Source organism: Lates calcarifer, linkage group LG21 (assembly GCF_001640805.2).
Source record: "Lates calcarifer isolate ASB-BC8 linkage group LG21, TLL_Latcal_v3, whole genome shotgun sequence".
Taxonomy (NCBI): Eukaryota; Metazoa; Chordata; class Actinopteri; family Centropomidae; genus Lates; species Lates calcarifer.
The window spans coordinates 25,725,991-25,745,359 of NC_066853.1; the positions used below are offsets into that span (position 1 = coordinate 25,725,991).

A 19,369-nucleotide genomic window follows, 5' to 3' on the forward strand; every position below is an offset into this window, starting at 1 on the left:
GCAGCATAACTAACACAACAAAGGCTCATCTAATAAAAACAATCACAAGAGCCATAATAAAAGGAAGTTTCTCCAAGGGGCATGATGAACTCCAATTAAAATGTGAAACCATTTCTGGCAGAATGAATGGGTACACAAGCAACACCTATGGTTAGGTAGTTGCAGGATCATGTTCTTTAGCTACAAGATTTAAATGTTATGGTAGTTAAGCTTTAACCATGGAGTTTAATAAATGGATATCATGAGATGATTATTTATTTTTCTCTGTAATGAAAACCACCACTCCCAGTATTCAGTGGAAGCAAACAAACCAAAAATAAACCTAAGTGAGCTGAGGCTGGTGAATGGGGCGGCAGGCTACACTGAGGAGCAGATGAGCATCCCAATGTCACACAAACTGTGATGGGACCTCTTCCAGGGTGACCAACCTGCCCGGTAGACCAGCACCCAGCTCCATTAAGTAAATTAAAGGAGAAGGAAATAAACTAGAAACTACAATCACTTTTGAAACGGCCTGTGTAAACTACAGGGTACAAAAGCCATCCAGTGTGCACAGCAGTACAGTAGCTGTAGAGACAGAAGACCAGAGGGGGGCTCTGAGAGTTGCCTCCAGTCCCACAGACAACAGAGAAGAGAGGAGGGGTGGGGGCAGGAGAGGAGAGGAGGACGATATGTGTCTGGAGAGGCAGAGAAGAGGAGCGTCGAGGAGCGTGAGGTCTGGAGGGGCAGAGCAGGAGAAAGAATAGGAGGTGGAGGGATTCAGACGGCGCATCTCTGCTCCAGGACCCCGGGTCCCTGAGCTGTCTATGGGTCTCTGCGGGCTGCGGTCCGCTCCGGGTGGACTGGCAGCGGGGCGGCGGAACGGCTCCGGACTTTGGCGCAGGTTGCGCGGCTGGACGCAGTGACAGCGCAGAGAAAGCTCGCGGCCAACGCAACTGACATTTTTGGCTGTCACGGTGAAGCAGCATGCCAGCGATCAGTCACACCGACCGCGGGGTGTGAAGGAGGGGGCGAAGAGGCTATGGACATGCCGGAGGATGACTCGCTGCTGAAGAACCGGACGGAACACGGGCCGGAGCCGAGCCAGGGGGCAGCGCGTCCTGCATGGGCAGTCACGGCGCTGGCCAGCGTGCTGATCTTCACCACTGTGGTGGACGTCCTGGGAAACCTGCTGGTCATCGTGTCCGTGCTGAGGAACCGTAAACTACGAAATGCGGGTAAGAAGCTGTAAGCTATTGTTATACACGGTTTAGTAGGTAGTAACGCGTGCACGCGCGTGTCTATGTATGTATGTGTGTGTGTGTGTGTGTGTGTGTGTGTGTGTGTGTGAAAGAGAGTGTAAACAACAGAGAGAGAGACAGGCAGACAGAGGAACACGGAGCATGGGGCTCAGGTTATTATACATGTGGGCTCTGCGGTGAATGATGAGCTGATCTTTATTGTTATATCATCAAATCCAATAAAACGACAGGCTGCCAGGCTAACGTGATATCACGTGATGTTCTCAAATAAAATCTGATTGTTTCCACATGTGAATCAATAGAGACTGAATGAATGCCATTACACATTTGTGTGGCTCCTGCAGAAATGAATGCGCTTTGATTCAGTCCCGCTCTGTCGCTGCTGTACTGAATGAGTTGTTTCCAGCAGTCTGCCTCATCCGTCACTGTCTCACCAAACTTGTCTGTCACATGGATCAGTTTCCCTTACAGCCAGTGTTTGTGGGTTCTGTCTGTCTTCTTTTGTGATAGATTAAAGTTAGGGTGGATCAGGAATCATTTCAACTTAATACCTCACAATATCCATAGGCAAAGTGTAGTAAACTAATGTGTGTGGATACTGTTTCATTCATCAGGGATATTTTATGAGTTACGTCTGCCTTGTTGCTCTACACGTGATATTCAAAAACTCTGTTGAATAATACTGTACTTGTGTCTCTAGTCAAGTCAAGGTTGTTCTTAAGGTGGTGCTACAGTTACAGTTGTTAAAGGTATTTCATACTATGCCACCCATATTAGATTAGGCTGGTAAAGCTAAAGGAAAGGTAACAGGATCACCAAAATAGTATTAGTATCTTAGTGACCCTAAATATCCTTCATGGCATGTTGTTGAGAAATCTGCATTGGACTGACAGACTTATCTCTCCATCTCTGGGCCACACTTGAAGAAGTTTTCATTCTAGTGCTTCAGATGGTTTATTAGAAATACCAGATTAGATATGTTGCATAAAGAGTCACCTTCCTCTGTTGTGTCCAAATCATCTGCTTGTGAGAGCTGTGTGGCAGATTGACAGAAATACCAGCAGAGCTTCTACGACTGTCTCTCCCTCCAAGTCTGACAGCAGCAGTTCAATTGCTTGGTTTATCTGGTGCCTCACCTGCTCTGACACTCCCTGTGAGACAGCATCCAGCACACAGAGGCAGCCAGCACACAGAATGTAACAGAAGTGACATGCTGCATGTTTCTGTTGGGTTTCATAGACTTTCAAATATCTAAACCGTCTGACAGCTGATGGGTTGTGTCTGTGTGCAGTATGATCAATTACATCAATGTTATATTTCACCATGTAGTAAGAGCTAAAGCACAGATACTGTGCAACATTATCTGTATTTGTAAAAAAAAAAAAAAAAAAAAAATGTGTTCTGATGCCTTTCACTGCACATCCATCCATCCATCCAGCCAGCCAGCCAGCCATACTCACACATATATCCTACAACTCAGATTGATATCTCTCCAGGTCAGTGTGCTTTAGATATCCTATGACAGGCAGGGGTCCCACGTCATGGATGGCTCTTCCAAAACAAACTACTACTGAAAAATAATCAATGTTGTAATTAATATTTTAAAGCAGGTTTTAAAAAAGAGTTTCTTTTTCACCATAGAAACAGCAGTTGAGAAAGTAGCTTTACCACAAGGTGGGAATAAGGGAAAGACAACATCAATAATGTTAAACATTGATAAAACATTATTATTAATAATAATAATAATAATAGTAATAATAATAATAATAACAAGTCAGTTGTATACCTTCCCTTTTTTCCGATCCAACAATTCTGTTTTAACATATTTTAATATTTTAACAAATGCATGCAAAGTGACAATATATATGAATATTAAATAAGTTTTTGAGAAGCCAAAAACTTTTTGAAGGAGATCCACAGAGATCCACCAAATTTCACACATTATTCCTGGTGTATAAACCACTCCTCTTTACCCTTTATCATTTTCACATCTTCAAACTGTGCTTGAATCAGTATAGCAGATTATGTGCAGTCATTCATTTAAATGCAGAGGCACATTTCCACAGTCACATATTCAGGTCTGGCAGATTCAAATGCAACATCAAAATGCTCTGAAACATCCAGGCTTATAGGCACTCCACCCATAGTCTTCATAGTTCTGCCAAATAATCAATCAAATTGCCAGTTTGTTGGCAATCTTCTCAATTCAGGATAGGATTAGTTTTACAGTTGGAATTGGGGTAACGTAATTGTTACTGGGATATGTCTGTAATTCTACTCCTGCCCACATCTGCCATGTGAGTAATTATTACTGCAGCAAAAATCCCTGCCTCTTTGACTAACTGCAAAATGGCCTGGGAAAATAACCTCAGGTAGAATTAGTTCCATCTGAATTGACATCCTTGAGATTTGTTGGCATAATTCTGTAGAGGCCCGTACAGCTTCACAAACCATGTCATTGTGGATCCTCCGACTAAATTGCACTTGAAAGAGGCTGAACAAACTCTCAAGTGTGACCCAGTTGTGAGTTTGCTCCTGCAGCCATTCTCTATTGTTATTATTCAATATCAGCTGCAGGAGGAATTTATGATGCACTGACCATTCTTTATGTGATGACAACACATAAATAGAGACAGTCTCATCTCAGTAGTTTTGAGGACAGGTTATACCAGCAGTACTGCTCAAAGGAGGTTTTAAATTCCCCCAAACCCAATAACTTTCCAGCACTCTACAATAGAGTCAGATAAAACCTGTTTAATGATGGCAATGTCTAAGTATCTGCTTAGAAGTTGCATTATGGAAAAGTAGGATCCATTGTTTATACAACTGTTTTCCATACCAGTCACTAAAAGTCACAATATCTCAGCCCCTGCTGCCATTCCTTTAAAAAAAAACTCTTTGTCTCTTTAGTTTCCCAGCTTTATGAAAGGAAGATTTAACATAGCTGGACTACTCCCTTGGACTCAGAAAAGGGGGTGCACACAAACACATCCTGGTCTACTATTTTGTCTCCACAGGGATACAGGTGAAAACAACTACAAATATGCTTCAGATATGTGCAGACTACTACCTGCATGATGATAAGATATGATTTTGATACTTTGGACTAACAGCTGTAGTAAATTTGGTGTACTTGTTTTCCCATAAGCTATTGCTACAACACTGTAAACTCTTCCCACTGTGGGACTAAAAAAAGATTATTGTATATGTATGTATCTTACTTGATCCAAATATTCAAAACTGATTAAAAACTACAAATTTATAGTAGATCAACTTAAATTATTGATATAATATGAATGAGTACAAACTCTTGAAAATGATGTGTCACAATCTGATAGTTTCAGTCTGTTGGAGTTACTGGGACTACAATTTTCACATTCACACACTCTATTTTTCACTATGCAGTAAAATGCTTGCAAGGATTTTCATCAGCTTTATTTTAGCTGATACCCATCCTTGAAAATACATCCAGATTGGCCAGAGTACTGATCTCACTCACAGCTCACCCCTACTGATAAGAAAAAAACATCCACAGTTTTACCACAAAGGTAACACCACTTCTTCCCAGAGTCATGACTCAGACAAATCAGGTTGTACTGACATCATACATACCTTGGTTCCTTTAGTAGAATTCAGTGGAAGAATCTCCAATGTCCATTAAGCATAGATGTCAATAAATCGGTTTAGAAATCATGTCTAAAAGGTGCTCTATATAAGTTTATGTCTTATCTCATCATGAGAGTAAAACCTTTTCTTCGGTACTGGAGTTATCTACGTCGTACATTACTTTACAGTATGAGGAGAAACTGCTATTAGCCAAAGCAGCCTGATGAATTCTCATGATATGAATGTGCCAAAATGTAAAGGTTGTAGGTTACAGCACAGAGGTGGAGATCAGTTTAAGTGAGACTGTTCTTCTGTAAGAAACGAGCCTGTACGTCATCTGTGTAAGCATCTTATTACAACCCATTGTTATGGTCCATTGCTCAGTGACCTCTTGTGGCCATAGTAATTATGTCAGGGGCAAAGGATGAAATGGGGTGCTGTAGGTAGAGAGCAACAAAGTGACAGCACTGTCACCACTGTTCACTTCATGTTTTTCATGAAACCAAAAATCATTGTTTCTTTTATCCATTACTGTTCCTCAACCTAAACAGCATGCTTATTATTGTAACCATTTATCTGCAGAGACCTGGCTCTCTCCCTGTATTTTCTTATTTGGCTGTATTTGGAAGGTTTCTGGGCAGTGGGTGTTTGGCACCCAGCGTCAGGGTGTGAGGGACTCTATGAAAACGTAGTGACCAGGTTACATTGCTGTCTTAATGACTTGCCTCACTTTCGGTCTATGTCATGGATGCATAAAGAGCTGCAGGTCTGTGTGTCTGTTTGACCAAACTGCACACACACATGAAATGCCACAGCGGACAGGAGGAAATGCACATCTTGGCTATATTCACACAAAATCCAGTGATACCTTCCTGCAGGGTTGTTGTTCGGAGGTGTGTGAATGTGTTTAACTGTGGTTAAGGATGTAAACAATGAGGAAATAATATTTGATTTCTCTGATTCACTGCTTTGTTCTAGTTAATGCTGCTTGCTCTCATTGTCAAGGTTGCTTGACCACTGCTGCTCTCTCTCATTTGTTGAGCTAAGGATGAGGAGCCAACTTTGAATGATGTGTTTACAAATAGCAACCAACAAATTCTGCCTACACCTTTAAAGAAGTACTTATGCACTTACCAAACCATGTCTGCTCCATAAGCTTAACCACACGCTTATTACTTTTACTACAAAAGGTCCTGCTGCTCCAGGGATGATTGGTCATTTTTGAATCACTAACACTTTGTTCCAGGTGTGTGTACATTTGTTTACAAATGTGATGTTCCATTATAACAAACTGAAATGTAGGTACAACTACAGTCCTTCAATAAATCCTCTTTCATGAACATTGATAGGTAATGATCATTTATTGTTGAAAATGTTTCTGAAAGGCGCTGATTCAGCCTAATGATCATTTTGCAGTTTGTGGTGCTGTTGAATTGTATTGCGTTATGACTGTTAACCTGGCGATGGTGGTGTATTCATAAAAAAATAACACAAAAAAGCAGTACTGAAAAATAAATCAAAATGCAGTTGGTGCAGTTAAGGTGAGTAGCAGTTTTGGAAAAGCCCTGGCACCCACTGTGCTGAGGTTGATGGCTTGTTGAGCCAGTTAACCTGTTGATTAAGACTGCAAGGAGTGGGAGGGGGAGGTCAGTGAGATAAACCACAGAAAGCTTATGAAAAGACTTAAATGTTAATGATAAGATTTTAAAGTTAATCTGCTGTGACACATACAGCAGATGTAATTGAATCAACCAGGGTGTGACGTTCAGTGGGCTTTGAGCGTGCAGTAATCCGTACTGCAGAGTTCCAGAGGAGTTGAAGTCAGTGAGTACGTTTGTTGGGGATGCCTGCCAGGAGTGCATTGTAGTAGTCCGTGCGTGATGTAACCAAAACATTGACCTGGACTTCTGTTGAGTGTTGTGTTAAAGGAAAGGGTACAGTCCAAAATAACACCAAGGCTCTTAACTGGTGCAGAGACCGTTATGATGGCCTCAGCAGTGGGGAATGAAGAAATATTGGTTTTTGAGGGTTTTGATTTATGAGGAGTAGCTGAGACTGAAATACACTCATCAGCATCAGAAAAAGAGAAGCACAGGGATTGGATGAAGTACAGCAGGCCCTGAGACCATCTCTGCCCTGGGTATCCTCCAAACAGCCAGCAAGGACAGCCGGACCAAATGTCACTGCAAGCATTGTGATCAACTGAGAGAGAGACCAGCCTACTTCTGGTACATGTCTGGTCGCAGGAAAATAAAATGGATGAAATAAGACTCAGGCTCACTCAGCAACTGTTGTGCCCACATCTTTACAGACCTGCCTCCATCACAACACCCTGGATCAGGCTATTGCACTTGATGGGCGGACCGTGTTCTGCACTGACACAACACAAGACTTCAGTAAGATGAGGGAGGAGGATTCTGCATTTACCTCAATGATCTTTTGTGGTCAAACACAGTCAAAGTGGATAGGCGGTATTAACCGGACATCAAGTTTTTAATTCAGTTTGTTACTGCTCTTAACATTCTACCATCATCATCCCCATGACTAAAAAGTCTAAGTCTAGCATAAATGACTCACCATCACTGATGAAGTGCTCTGAGAAGCTGGTTATCCAGTACATCACAGACAACATCCCAGTTAGCCTGGACCCTCACCAGTCTACATTCAAAGCCAACACATCTGCAGACAATGAGATCTCTGCAGCCCTCCACTCAGTCAGCTCAGCATTCAATACTGTCTCCCCCATGAGACTGAACAGAAGACTGCAGTTGTATCCTCACAAACTGACCTCAGGCTGTTCAGATTGGCAGTCCTCCACTTTATGGTGCTTGACAGCAGAGCCCCCTGTCTACGTCAGTGATGCGGGTGAACAGTTTTAGATTCATGGTCATCACACATCTCCACCCTGGTAAAGAAAGCTCAGAAATGACTGAAGGATGAAGGAAACTGAGGAAGGCTAAAATCCTGAGCCACTATCTTGTGACCTTTTACAGAGGAGCAGTAGAAAGCATCCTACCTGGAAACATTACAAACTGACATGGGATGTTCATGGCCCAGGACAAGAAGGCTCTGCAGCTGCTGATTAAAACCGTCCAGAACATCATCGGTTCCAGCAACCAAGCATCAGTGGTATCAGTGATGGGAGGAGCAGAGTCCAAAGGAAACTAAGAGATGAAACCCCCCCCTCCAGGCAGCAGCCTGTTTGCCTGCTGCTGTCTGGCAGGTGTTAGGGATCTGCTGCTATACTACCAGACTTCAGAGCAGCATCTTTCCTCGGGCTGTTAGACGACTGAATTCATCCTCCACGCTTTTTATCACTTTTTATGACTATTATTTATTAATTCATTTGTATAACTATTCTTTATTGTGAGTAGTATAAAAGGACTATATCTGCAATTTGATTATATAATTTTGGGTTGCATGATGAGAATTCAATTGCATTTTGAATCAGGTACTCTGAATAGATGTTTATGTTATTTTGTCCACCCCATTTATGCCAGTGATTGTAGGGTAAACAATAGAAATACCTCTGTGTATAATGCAACACTCCAAAATGATCATATTTTCTCTTAGTTATTAATGATGCAGTGGTGAATATATTCTGCTGGCACAAACAGAGTAGATATAGGACATATAAGACATTGTTTTTAGGACTGTGAGGACTGCATCACATTATTCACCTACAGTTTCAGTGTGCAGATGACAGTTCAGCGCTCTTGTGAGATTCACAGTTGAGTTGTCCTTCAACAATGAGCAGCAGGCTGCACACTTCACTGTATCTGTGCTCTCCAAACTTCCAAACTGTCTATAACTCAGTACTAATCACACTAAGCGTTTGCAGTGAAGCTCCAGTGTTTCATCATGGGTTCACGAGCAGGGCAGTAACATCCCTGAATGCCTCTAAATCACAACCCATTTATACTAGTCCTAGATCTATGGCCTCATCCAAAAATGGAAGTCTACAACGACTGCCTGCATCCACTCTTTATAGTACATTTCCCAAATGTGCAGCCTGAGCCATAGAACTGTAAATTCCAATAAACAAAATCAGTGCACATAGAGCTGTGGATGAACAGCATGATGTGGTAGAGCTGAGCTGCTTCATTTATCTCCATAAAATCTGATACATCAATGCACTCACAACACCACAGAGGTATTGTGAGTGCTCACCAAGAGGACATTTAAATTAATTTAGAAATCAAACAGGTGTTTGAATTCATTAATTCAATGTATTAACTTTTATTTTGTAGGCAGTTTGGGGGGTTGTAAAACCAACCAAACCTATGGGTAATGATAATTTTGTTTGCTGGGTTAAAATGCCAAAATTTATAGTTGACCTGTTTTCAGGCTGCATGTTGCCTCCAAACAAATACTCGTCTTTAGAGTAGCATGCTGTTATGGTGAATGCTTCTGTAAAAATCTCTGTGGTTGTCATTTACTGCTGGGACAAATATCCTCACTCAGCCCTTTAGCTGAGTGCAAAGTTCTGAAAAGCAGAGCAGTAGCAGTCCTACTACATGTTCATCTCTGTCTCCCCAGGTTGGTGGCACATCACTCCTCTCACTGAGAATGGTGTGTAAAAACTCCTGATGGTAGCTGTCCTACTACATATGATCTGGACCCTGTTCGCTCCTCCAAGCCATATTTCACTACCAAATGCTAGTATGCTGAAATGATAACTAACATTGTGAACACTGAAAGCATTACCTGCAAAACACATGGATGTTAATGAGTATGTTGCTATGAAGATGTTAGCAGTTTAGCAATTCCATGCACCAAATGCAAACTGGCCTCATAGTCCAGCAGCCTAACAGGAGCTTAAACTGTGCTAGGCACTGCAGCCTCCCCCAGACTGACTTTCACTATTCTCTGAAGGGCAAAACTGTTCTTTTATTTACCGCTAAATCTAATTTCAGTTTTTGAGTTTTTGCATTGTTTTTGTAGTTCACTAAATCACTATAGTCACCTTATTAGTAGAAAGGTGAGTACAAGTAACAATGAGATCAACAATAATAAACTACTACAGATACTACTGTTGTTGCTATGTCTTCAAATCCTACTCTGATTTCTACAACTCTTTTTTTTTTTTTTTTTTCATTTCAATGGTTGGTGGAATATCATAGGATACATATATATATCTGACATATTCCTGGTACCTCTGTGCAGACAGACAATAGCTAGAGGAGAAAAGAGATGACCAGATTAATCTCAGCTCAGCTTTGTTAACTGTGTCTGCTCTCTTTTTTTGCAACATGTTTTTGTGTAAGAAGTTGTGATGTGAGTAATGAATAAAAAGCTTCCTAGTTTGTAAAGATGGAATGCATCACCCAGAGGGAGTAATACCTGCACTCTATAATGAAATCTCTTGCCATAGCCACATAATAAATCACTGAGCTTGTGGTAATTCAAGCAGGCATGGGCGTCATTTTATAGTCACATGTTTCATACACCCATGCATGTTCAGTCTGCACACAACAATGCTGAGCCCTGTGTCCTTGTTGCTAGTTTGCTGCCTGATTGACATTTAGCTCTCTCCAGCTCAGCAGCCACCTCCCGCATCAGGATACAGGTACATGAATTTTGAATGCTCATGTTCTTTAAATGTTTATGTGTATCTCATGCCCTACAATGACAGTTTATGAGCTCACAGTCTGTGTCAGTCCTGCTCAGATTTTTCCCTTAGAATCACACAAGCAAAGCCACATCTCCAAACTGAAAGGCATGCAGGCTGCAATAAGTGCTTACAAACTTGTTGTGAGTGTCCCGACCAAACTACCCTTGTTGAGACGGGAAGGATCTCATCAAGGAACACAAGGAAAGAGCTGTTTGAAGTCTTTTAAGGAAAGTCCAAGTAAAATCATGTCAGTCAGGACAAGTACAAATCTGTCTTAATGAGTCCCAAGTTACAATGTAAGTCTTACAAGCCTTTATAAATATGTCAGAACATATTAACCCTTCATAAAAACTTCTCAAATCACTCCTTCAGGATAACCCTTTGCTTTGCTGTGGTTCTGTATATTGTTCCATTTAATTGCTGATTATCTAATAGATGTGATACATCTGGCAGAGCTTCTGCGTTATGTGGGGAATATTTGGAACATATTGAACATACAGACCGAACACTAGAGTTTAAACCTTTCATAAGCCATCACTCTAAGTCTACAACAGTGAGTACTGAGACTCACACATGGATTTTCAGTGGAAAATTGCTTTACGACTTACGCAAGTCTGTGACTTTAACACCACAAATTCAGTAATTCCCAGTATAACAGATCTCAGTTCTTACATCAAGACAATGAATAATAAAGGTTATACAATAAAGTATGCAATGACCCATCAAAGGCTCCCTGTGGTCCGGGTGACCAATCAGCAGACAGGACTGTGCTCATTGATATGCCAGTATAGTTCGAAAGAGTCTCAGAAATCCCACAGCTAATGAAAAGGAGCCAATTAGAGAGAAGTATAGAGGGAGAGAGGGGACTCCTGAGGCACAAAGGATGAGAGACCTTTGATACAAGTCATCCACAGAGAAAGAGAGAGAGAGAGAATGCCCTCAGCATTGCTTGCTCTCCCTCTCTCTCTCTCTGTCTTATCATCCCTTTACGGATTCTCTCTCTCTCTGCATCTATCTCTGTCTCTGTCTCCCTTTTTTCCACACTCTTATTTTCCCCTTTTTGTGTGTGGAAGGGTACACTACACACGCTACATGGACAACAATACAGCAACACCCATATTTTCAGCACGTCATTCCAACACCATGCAGACTAATCTGGTCTGCTCTGGTTTCAGACTTTACACCAGATGTTGGGACATGGCTGCAGGGATTAGACATTACTGAAGTCCAACACTGATGATGGCCTGACTTTCACTGAGCATTCCAGTCCATGCCAAAGGTGCTCGACACAGTCGAGGTCTGGGCTCTGTGCAGGACAGTCAGGTTCTTTCAAACCACTCTTGGAAAACCAGTTGAAACATATTTTGAGTGTTTGTTGCTTTCCTTTTCTGAAATGTGATATGATTTTCTTCAACCTACAGTGACTTTTGCATGCAGTATTTCCAGCACATGTTTCTCTAAAAACTTGAGATGGTCAGCAGATGCCACACTCCACTGCTTTTGTCTCTATATGCACCAGATACAGGGGTCTGTAGTGCAGTAAATTGGTGCAGTCGGCTGATAACTACCCAAGGCTGTGTTTTCTCTGAGTGTCACTCAGGCAGTAACAAATTCCCCTGTAAACACCAGCACCCAATATCATCCTTTTGGGTGTGGTGACAATGTGATATTCCTACCTAATAGGATAGGACATGCAGACAGAGTGTCACTAAGTGCATACTCTATATATTCAGGGACAGAGAAATGTCATGAGTTACTTTACCAGTTGTCTATAATATTATGTTAGGAACCATGTTACCCTTCCTTCACCTACATACAGTCTGTCACTGACACACAGGCTGAACCAGAAGAATGTGGTGAAAGAAATATTCATACCTTTATTTCAGTAGGTGTCAGTGACACAATAAAAAAATACTCTGACAGCCCTTCAATGTTCAAAAGAGTGAAGGCACAGAAGCAGCCCCATCCAAATGTACTATGGGATGATACAAAAATGCTACAGGATGGTAGGAGATCAGTAGATGGCCTCTACCTATTTCTCATCCCATAGTGACATTTAATATTAAGAAGAGATCAAATATTTAGAAAAAGATGGATTTTATGTCAACAAGTGGCTAATAGGATACATGTGTTAGTTTTGAGAAACTAAGAGACAAAACAGCAAACTGTTATTTTTCACCCACCTTCAGCAGCTCTTATTTTCACTTTATTCCACATCTTAACAAACAGCAGATCTGCCCTAGTCTACAATTACATTTGTCAAGAAAATGTTGAATGTGATAGAAAAAGCAACAGTGACAGTGCTAGGTTCAAAAATAAACAATGAAAAGGACAAACCATTTTATTTTGTTTGTCATAGTTTGGCCAATTACTCAGTCCACTTCTATTGTGTAATTATTAACGCATTATCATGTTAAGCTTTGAATTGGAGGACATGATAGAGCAGTTTTAGTTCAACAACAAAAGAATTTGTGCCAATATTGTACTGAAAATGAGTAATTTGAGTAAATGTATTATTATCTCCATTTAGCTTCTATGTTTTATTTGTCTCTGTACCCATTGTCTCATCCAAATGATAAGTTAGGATGTAAAAGAAGAGGATCAGTGTGATCCATTCCAGCCCATCATGGTGTTCAAGCTTGTGCACAGGAGTTGGGAGGGTGTAAACGGAGGCGGGCGGAGCAAGAAAGATTACAATACCAGTGCATGCTGATGGGGTAATGGCAGATAAACAGCCCAAAAGGAGACAGACAGAGGAATATAAATTCAAAAAGAAAGGCTTTGATCAGGCCAAGGGGAAGAACCACATCAATATTAGTGCCACAGACTCAGGGTGGGCGGCCATCTACCTTGACCAGTTGGGTTGTATGTAATGTAAGCAAAGGCTTTTATAGACATGAAGACCTGAAAACAAACATCTGCGAGCACAGTGGGATTGATAAATAATTTTAAATGCTCTGCCAGGTGAAGTTAAGATAGAAATCCTCAGGCCTGTCTTCAGTCATTGCAGTTCTGTAAAACCAATATAAACCACCAGTTTTTACTCACTTATGTTGTGGATGCTGTTTTGCCAGATGCCAGCAAAAAGCATATTCCACCATTTTCCTCCTCAGCCAGCTGTTAGTGTTGGTTTCCAAAGTGATGCATGAGCTTCTGAAGGAGCTATTGTAGCATAGCATTTTTTTCAAAGTGAAACTTTCTGTGCTTTGGGAAGAATCCAGTTTGATTTCGTGGGTTCTTGTATTTATTTTCAAAGTGATTCAGGTTTTTTGCTTAACTGGTTTATTATACATTTCCCTCCCTAATTACCACGGTCCTCTTGGTAACCCAATTTGTATCCTGCTGTAAGTGTCTTATTGAACAGCACGAGGATGGCTTCTCTCAGCTGCTGTATTGTAGAGTTCCTGCTCTTATGCTGTTAGGACAACATACAAATTTCCCATTAGAGCCTTTGTGACAACTCTGAGCAGTTGGTTGTTTCATTTCAGCTTCCATTTTCTCCAGCTGTTTAACAAGAAAGTGTTTGACTATTGGTCAGTCGTTTTCCAGTGTCTTAGAATTCCCAGAAGTCCCAGAATAAATTTTGATTTCTGGTTTTGCCAGTTTTCTGTAATTTCTGTAATAACTCTCTCTGCCTCTACCTCATCCTCCCTTAATGGATTTTCTCTTTGCCTCTGCCCATCAGTCTCTTCCCTCATCCTCTTTATGAATGCCATTTGACTTTGTATCTCTGTCCTTGCTTCTTCTCCTCTCTTATGGTTACACTGGCAAGGTCATTCTGTATTTTACTCCTCCTTCACTCCTTATGGACCCAGGTTGTGGGTAATTAGGACTGGGCTCTCTTTAAAAAAAAAAATAAAAATACATAAAATATGTATCCAAATACAAACACACCTGGCACAAAGTCTATACATGAACTTGTTTTGTAAAATTGATGAAATAGTGAGCATATTTCCATAGTTTCAGAATTAACTTTTAATCAGTAGCTTGGATGTACAGTAAAAAAAAAAAATTGGCTTCATAGAATGTTAGATCATCCTCCAGCCTGTTATACTGAAAACACCTGTCCAGGTATTGTGAAATAACTGACTTAAGTATGTTAAACATGGTTTCCCCAGATGTTAAAAAAAAAAAAAAAAAAAAAAAAAAAAAAACCTGAAAAGGGGCTGCAAGGACATTTACACTTACTTCCTCATTGAGAAATTCTGGACATATGAATATGACTCACCCACCACACTGCTTGCGCCCAGTTGACCAATGAGTAGTAGTAGTAGTAAAGCAGTGAGTCTCAAGATGGCTAATGTTAGAGGAATCATCAGAGAGATTCAGCCATATATTCAGATTCTCAGACTGAGATGACCAGGGTTTTCCAGAAGTGCATACACTATCAAGCTGGGTGAAAGAAGTCAGCTTGAGGCTTTTTGTTTTATTTGTTTTTGTGTTGTTTGTTCTGTCAGATCCTGTGACAGAATGACCTAATCTATTTTAATTACAATTATAGAGGTAGTAGTTTATCCTGGTAGACGTCATGGGAGTTATTGTTTACACTGTTTCATTGTTAAACAACTCCTGCAATTAATGGCCTTTATGGTAATTTGTAGGTCAAGATTCTCTAAGTCAATTAGAAGGAAACACCTACAGGCTGTTAGCCGAGCTGCCGCTAATGTTAGCTGAGCTTATTTCTAGTTTCTCAGCTTGATTTTAGTTTAGGATTCCAGTGTTCAACATTCAGGAGTTTTTTACTGGGAACCAAATTATCCTCAGAGGTCTCCTCCTCTCCAAAACAAACAGATCAAGTAATCAAAATCAGTAATAACACACAAAAAAATCTGTTTCAGATTAAAAATCTGTTTCTTTGTGAGGCTCTTGGGCGGAACAGTTAATTTGCAAAGAAACATTACAGCCAGCCTATTAAACCTGGACAGGTGGCTGCAGAAAAAGAAAGTTTGCTTAGCTTCATTTTCATAGCCTAGGTATCAGGTGAGCTTAACCTCTGTCTGCACTGCAGCTCTTCCTTACTATGCACAGGTAAACAAATAGCATTACACCCCCTCTTCTCAGGTTACCAAAATATCAGTGATGAACCTTTTGGTCATGACTGCATTTTTCAGTTACTACTACATTGCTGGATTTACTGTAAGACAGGCTGAAAACATGATAAATACCATTCACTTTTACAAGGTTTACCCTCCTTGACATCCCTGGCCTTGCAACTTAATGAGGATTCTGCACCAGTGGCAAAGTACCACTAAGCCCCATCAGTCCTGCTCTCCTTCCCTCTGCCCTCACTGTGAGAGAACCAGCACAGCCTATATTAAGCATCAGAGGGAATTGACAGAGTATATTTCTATTAATACCTGAGAGGCAGTCGGCAAGCATCTATAATTGATACAACTGCTGCTTGTGTTGCTTTTGAGAGTCTGCTGTGTTCAGATCAGTGTTTTCCTCAGGTCACACACTGTAGCACTAAAACAAGGAGGAAACATGTTGTTGTGGGAGCACTCAGTCTTCTCTCCTTCAGATTATATAACCTTAATCTGCCTTTGCATTGGCCTCTGTGGATGTGTGTGTCTGTGAGAGAGATGCAGTTTCCATTCAGTGTTGACCCTCCCCACCCCAGAGCGAGCTCTGCCTCAAATGACCTGTGAATCTATCTCTCCCTTTCTCTCTTTGTACCATATACTAAAAGCCATCCTCTTCTATTCCCTTCCTCCTCCTCTTTTGGCTGTTCTTCCTCCTCTTCTGTCCTCCTGCTTCTGAATCTCTCCTCTCTGCTCTCCTCGCTTCCAAAATATTCCTGTGTTAACCACCACAGTTTTTTGTTTGTTTTTTTGTCTTCTCTTTATTGATTATTTATCAACATTTCAGACAACCATTAACACTCACATTCACAACTACAATCAGTTTATTGTGGCCACTTAACCTAGCCTGCATGTCTGAAATTACATGACTGTGGAATGAATAGTGAATAGTGTCAATGAATGTTCATGTATTACATAGATGTCACACCTTTTGTTTTCCTCATACTGAAACCTGAATCAGAAAGCGTAGGTGAAAGCTGGTGTTTTGTTTTGTTTTGTTTTGTTTGTTTGTTTTTTTTTTAAGTAGAACTATGGGAGACTGCTGAAAATTTAAAGTGGTACTGAAACTGGTACCATACTTTTGGAAAATTGGATTGTCTGTTTATCAAGAAAAAAAAACGTTCTATGAGAGGTGAGCACAGCAATGTGAGATGAGGAGAGAGAGATGAGGAAGGCATGGAAGCACCATGAGACATTTGGAACATGGATCCAGGGCAGCAACCTCTGGATAATAACTGTCACGTAGCTATAAAGGAGATTTGGTGGAGCAAGCCCCCAGCAAGTTACCATTTTTTTGTAATTAAGACATACAAAGCTTAGGGGTCTTTGAAAGGTTCATTTTCTGCAAGTAGGTTTCTTGAAGATATGATATCAGCCTTTAGTCTCTTCAAATGAATCAATGGCTTAAATCGGTTTATTGTCTCCTTTAATGCTCTATATAATAAACTTGACCTGTGGCATGGCGAATGGCACACTCCTGCTTCCTGATAGTAATGAAAGCACACAATGAAGATGCTGGATCTGTTGGAATCCATTCCCATGACCAGTCCAATCCAATGGGATCAGTCTGGTCATGGGGGAGTGAGAAGATGTTGGGGTCCAATACTTCAGCCGTGAAATGGGACATGAACTTGACAAAATTCCCTCCCTTCAGGTGCTCTGATATGCTGATTACTCTGAGGTTGCAAGCATCAGGAGAGGGTCTCCAAGTCCTTCTCTTGTTCAGTGAGTTATTTATTTTCATTGATTTTCCAGTGCAACAATCATATCACTGTAGAGTGAGAGTGAGCTTTCCAACTCATAAGCTCAAGCATAATCTTAGGCAATTTTCTTGCAGGGATGAATAAAGTTTTCAGATTTATAAATCCCCACGTGCATGAAGCCAAATAGGCACTTACTCAAAGCTGAGGTAAGAGGGATCATAGCAGTATCTGTGCTTGTTTTAATCTGAGAGAGGATCATAGATATCAGTTTGGAAATTAGAACTGTGCAGAATTGACGTATGTTGCTTGTTGTATTGCACATTCCATTATTGTAAAAGAAGCATCTAGGATTCAACATGGGGACTTCGACCTCTACCATATGGCCAGATTTAGACATATCCTTTAACAAAAAAACACAGGAAAACCTCAATAGATAAGTTGAGGCATGTTAATGTTTGGAATGTGTTACGTATGTTGTTTTATAATGGAATAAAGTCAACTCAATTAAAATATCAAGTCAGTTAACATAACATGCATAAAAATGATGAGTGGGACCAAAGATTTCTGTTCTTTATAATCATTGTATCATCAACAGTAGGTGTGTAGAATAGCATACTGTAAGTTATGGGGCATTATGTGAGAACTGTCATGGGCTGGTACATGCATAATGTATTCCGGGTTGTTACTGTGAAATATATCTGCAAGCCTACACCTTACTGTATTCTGCTGACAGAGGAGCTGCTCTGAGGACAAACAGCCAGTATCATTCCTCAACACATAAACAACCATTTTTACAAGAATTCATCTTTGTGGATTTGGAGAACATCAAAACATTGTGGTATGTACTGGTGCCATGTTGCATTGTTTTGCTAATGCAATGAGGCCAATGTCTTTGTTTCACCTCAGTCCTATTGACATTATAACAATAATCTACAGCTGCTTGCTTTGTTTTGTGTCACTGCATTTCTCTTTCTGTTTTAATCAGACTGGATTATGGAGACAAACAGAGGTCGGTCCGGACACTTGAAATATGAGGCTATATACTGTATGTGTGCCTCATAGCACTGCTGCAGGACACACCTGCTGGTTTTCTTTTCAGTAAAACGCCAGTATAAATGGATTAATAAAATATCTCAGAGAAAAAAATCAAACCTTATTATGATTATATTCAAGGCTAAACTGATCCTAGGTCTTCACTCCCTGTCCAAGACTCTTTGGACCACAGGTGCAGATTAAGATTTATTTCTGAACAAGACCCGATCAGCTGAACATCATGGGCATGGTAGCCAGACTGTTTCTCTTCCTTTTTTCTTTTGCTTGTTTTGGAACCTCACTCTAATTTGTAACAGTTGTTTTATTTGTTTGATTCAGTGTTTAATACTTTGAAAAACTAGTTTTATCAACCAGGGCTGCCACAGTGCCGGGGGTATTGAAGGGATTCTAGTTTTGACCTTGCTCAACATATTCAGCATCTTGTGTCTGTGGGAAAATGTGCATCTGCAATTGAATAGAAGCTTTTCACATTTCACAATTTCACAATTATTTGGAAACTGACAAAAGCAATAAAACATCTGAGCTAAAATTTAATGTGGAAAGGCTAGATGGACAGGCAGCACAAAACTAGTGCCTGTTGTGTTTTGTGTTGTTCCTCTGCTTATTGGAGATTGCCTCAAACTGCTGTTATTCTACCCTGTGAACCTGACTTTGCTGCAGCCCTGGTAGTCCTTTATCTAAGTTACTGTTTTTACACAGAGTACTAGGAGGAGGCATCCGCTACTTTAAAGTTAGAGATAAACATTTTCCATTGCACTTGTTTATTCCCATGTTTAGATCTAGCCTTAATGATGAATCTGTAATGACAACAAACATGATTTTCAAAGGCAAAGCCTGCATATCAAATGATTTGACTTCTTAGTTAAATAGACTTAATGTCTTTACAGGTTCCTGGTTAGGATTAAGCCTTTTGAGAAGAGAAGGTCCAGATGACAGAGACTTTGGAAGAGATTTCATTGTTGGGGCATGGATGGCAGATGTTTAAGCCACAAAGACTGGAACGGTAACTAAAAATGTGAAGGACATCAGTTTTGGAGTGATGTCTTGAACAGTGCTCTCTATCAGCACTGT

General features: G+C 40.6%; 1 protein-coding gene across 1 annotated transcript in view; it reads left to right on the forward strand.

Annotated features, from left to right (window-relative positions):
• Positions 1-645: 645 nt before the first annotated feature.
• Positions 646-19,369, forward strand: part of mtnr1ba (melatonin receptor type 1Ba) — a 54,406-nt gene continuing 35,682 nt past the window's right edge. Inside the window, exon 1 of the mRNA XM_018701624.2 lies at positions 646-1,217. Within this exon, the coding sequence (XP_018557140.1) occupies positions 1,022-1,217 (196 nt within the window). The 5' untranslated portion in view covers positions 646-1,021. The remainder of the gene's footprint in view (positions 1,218-19,369) is intronic.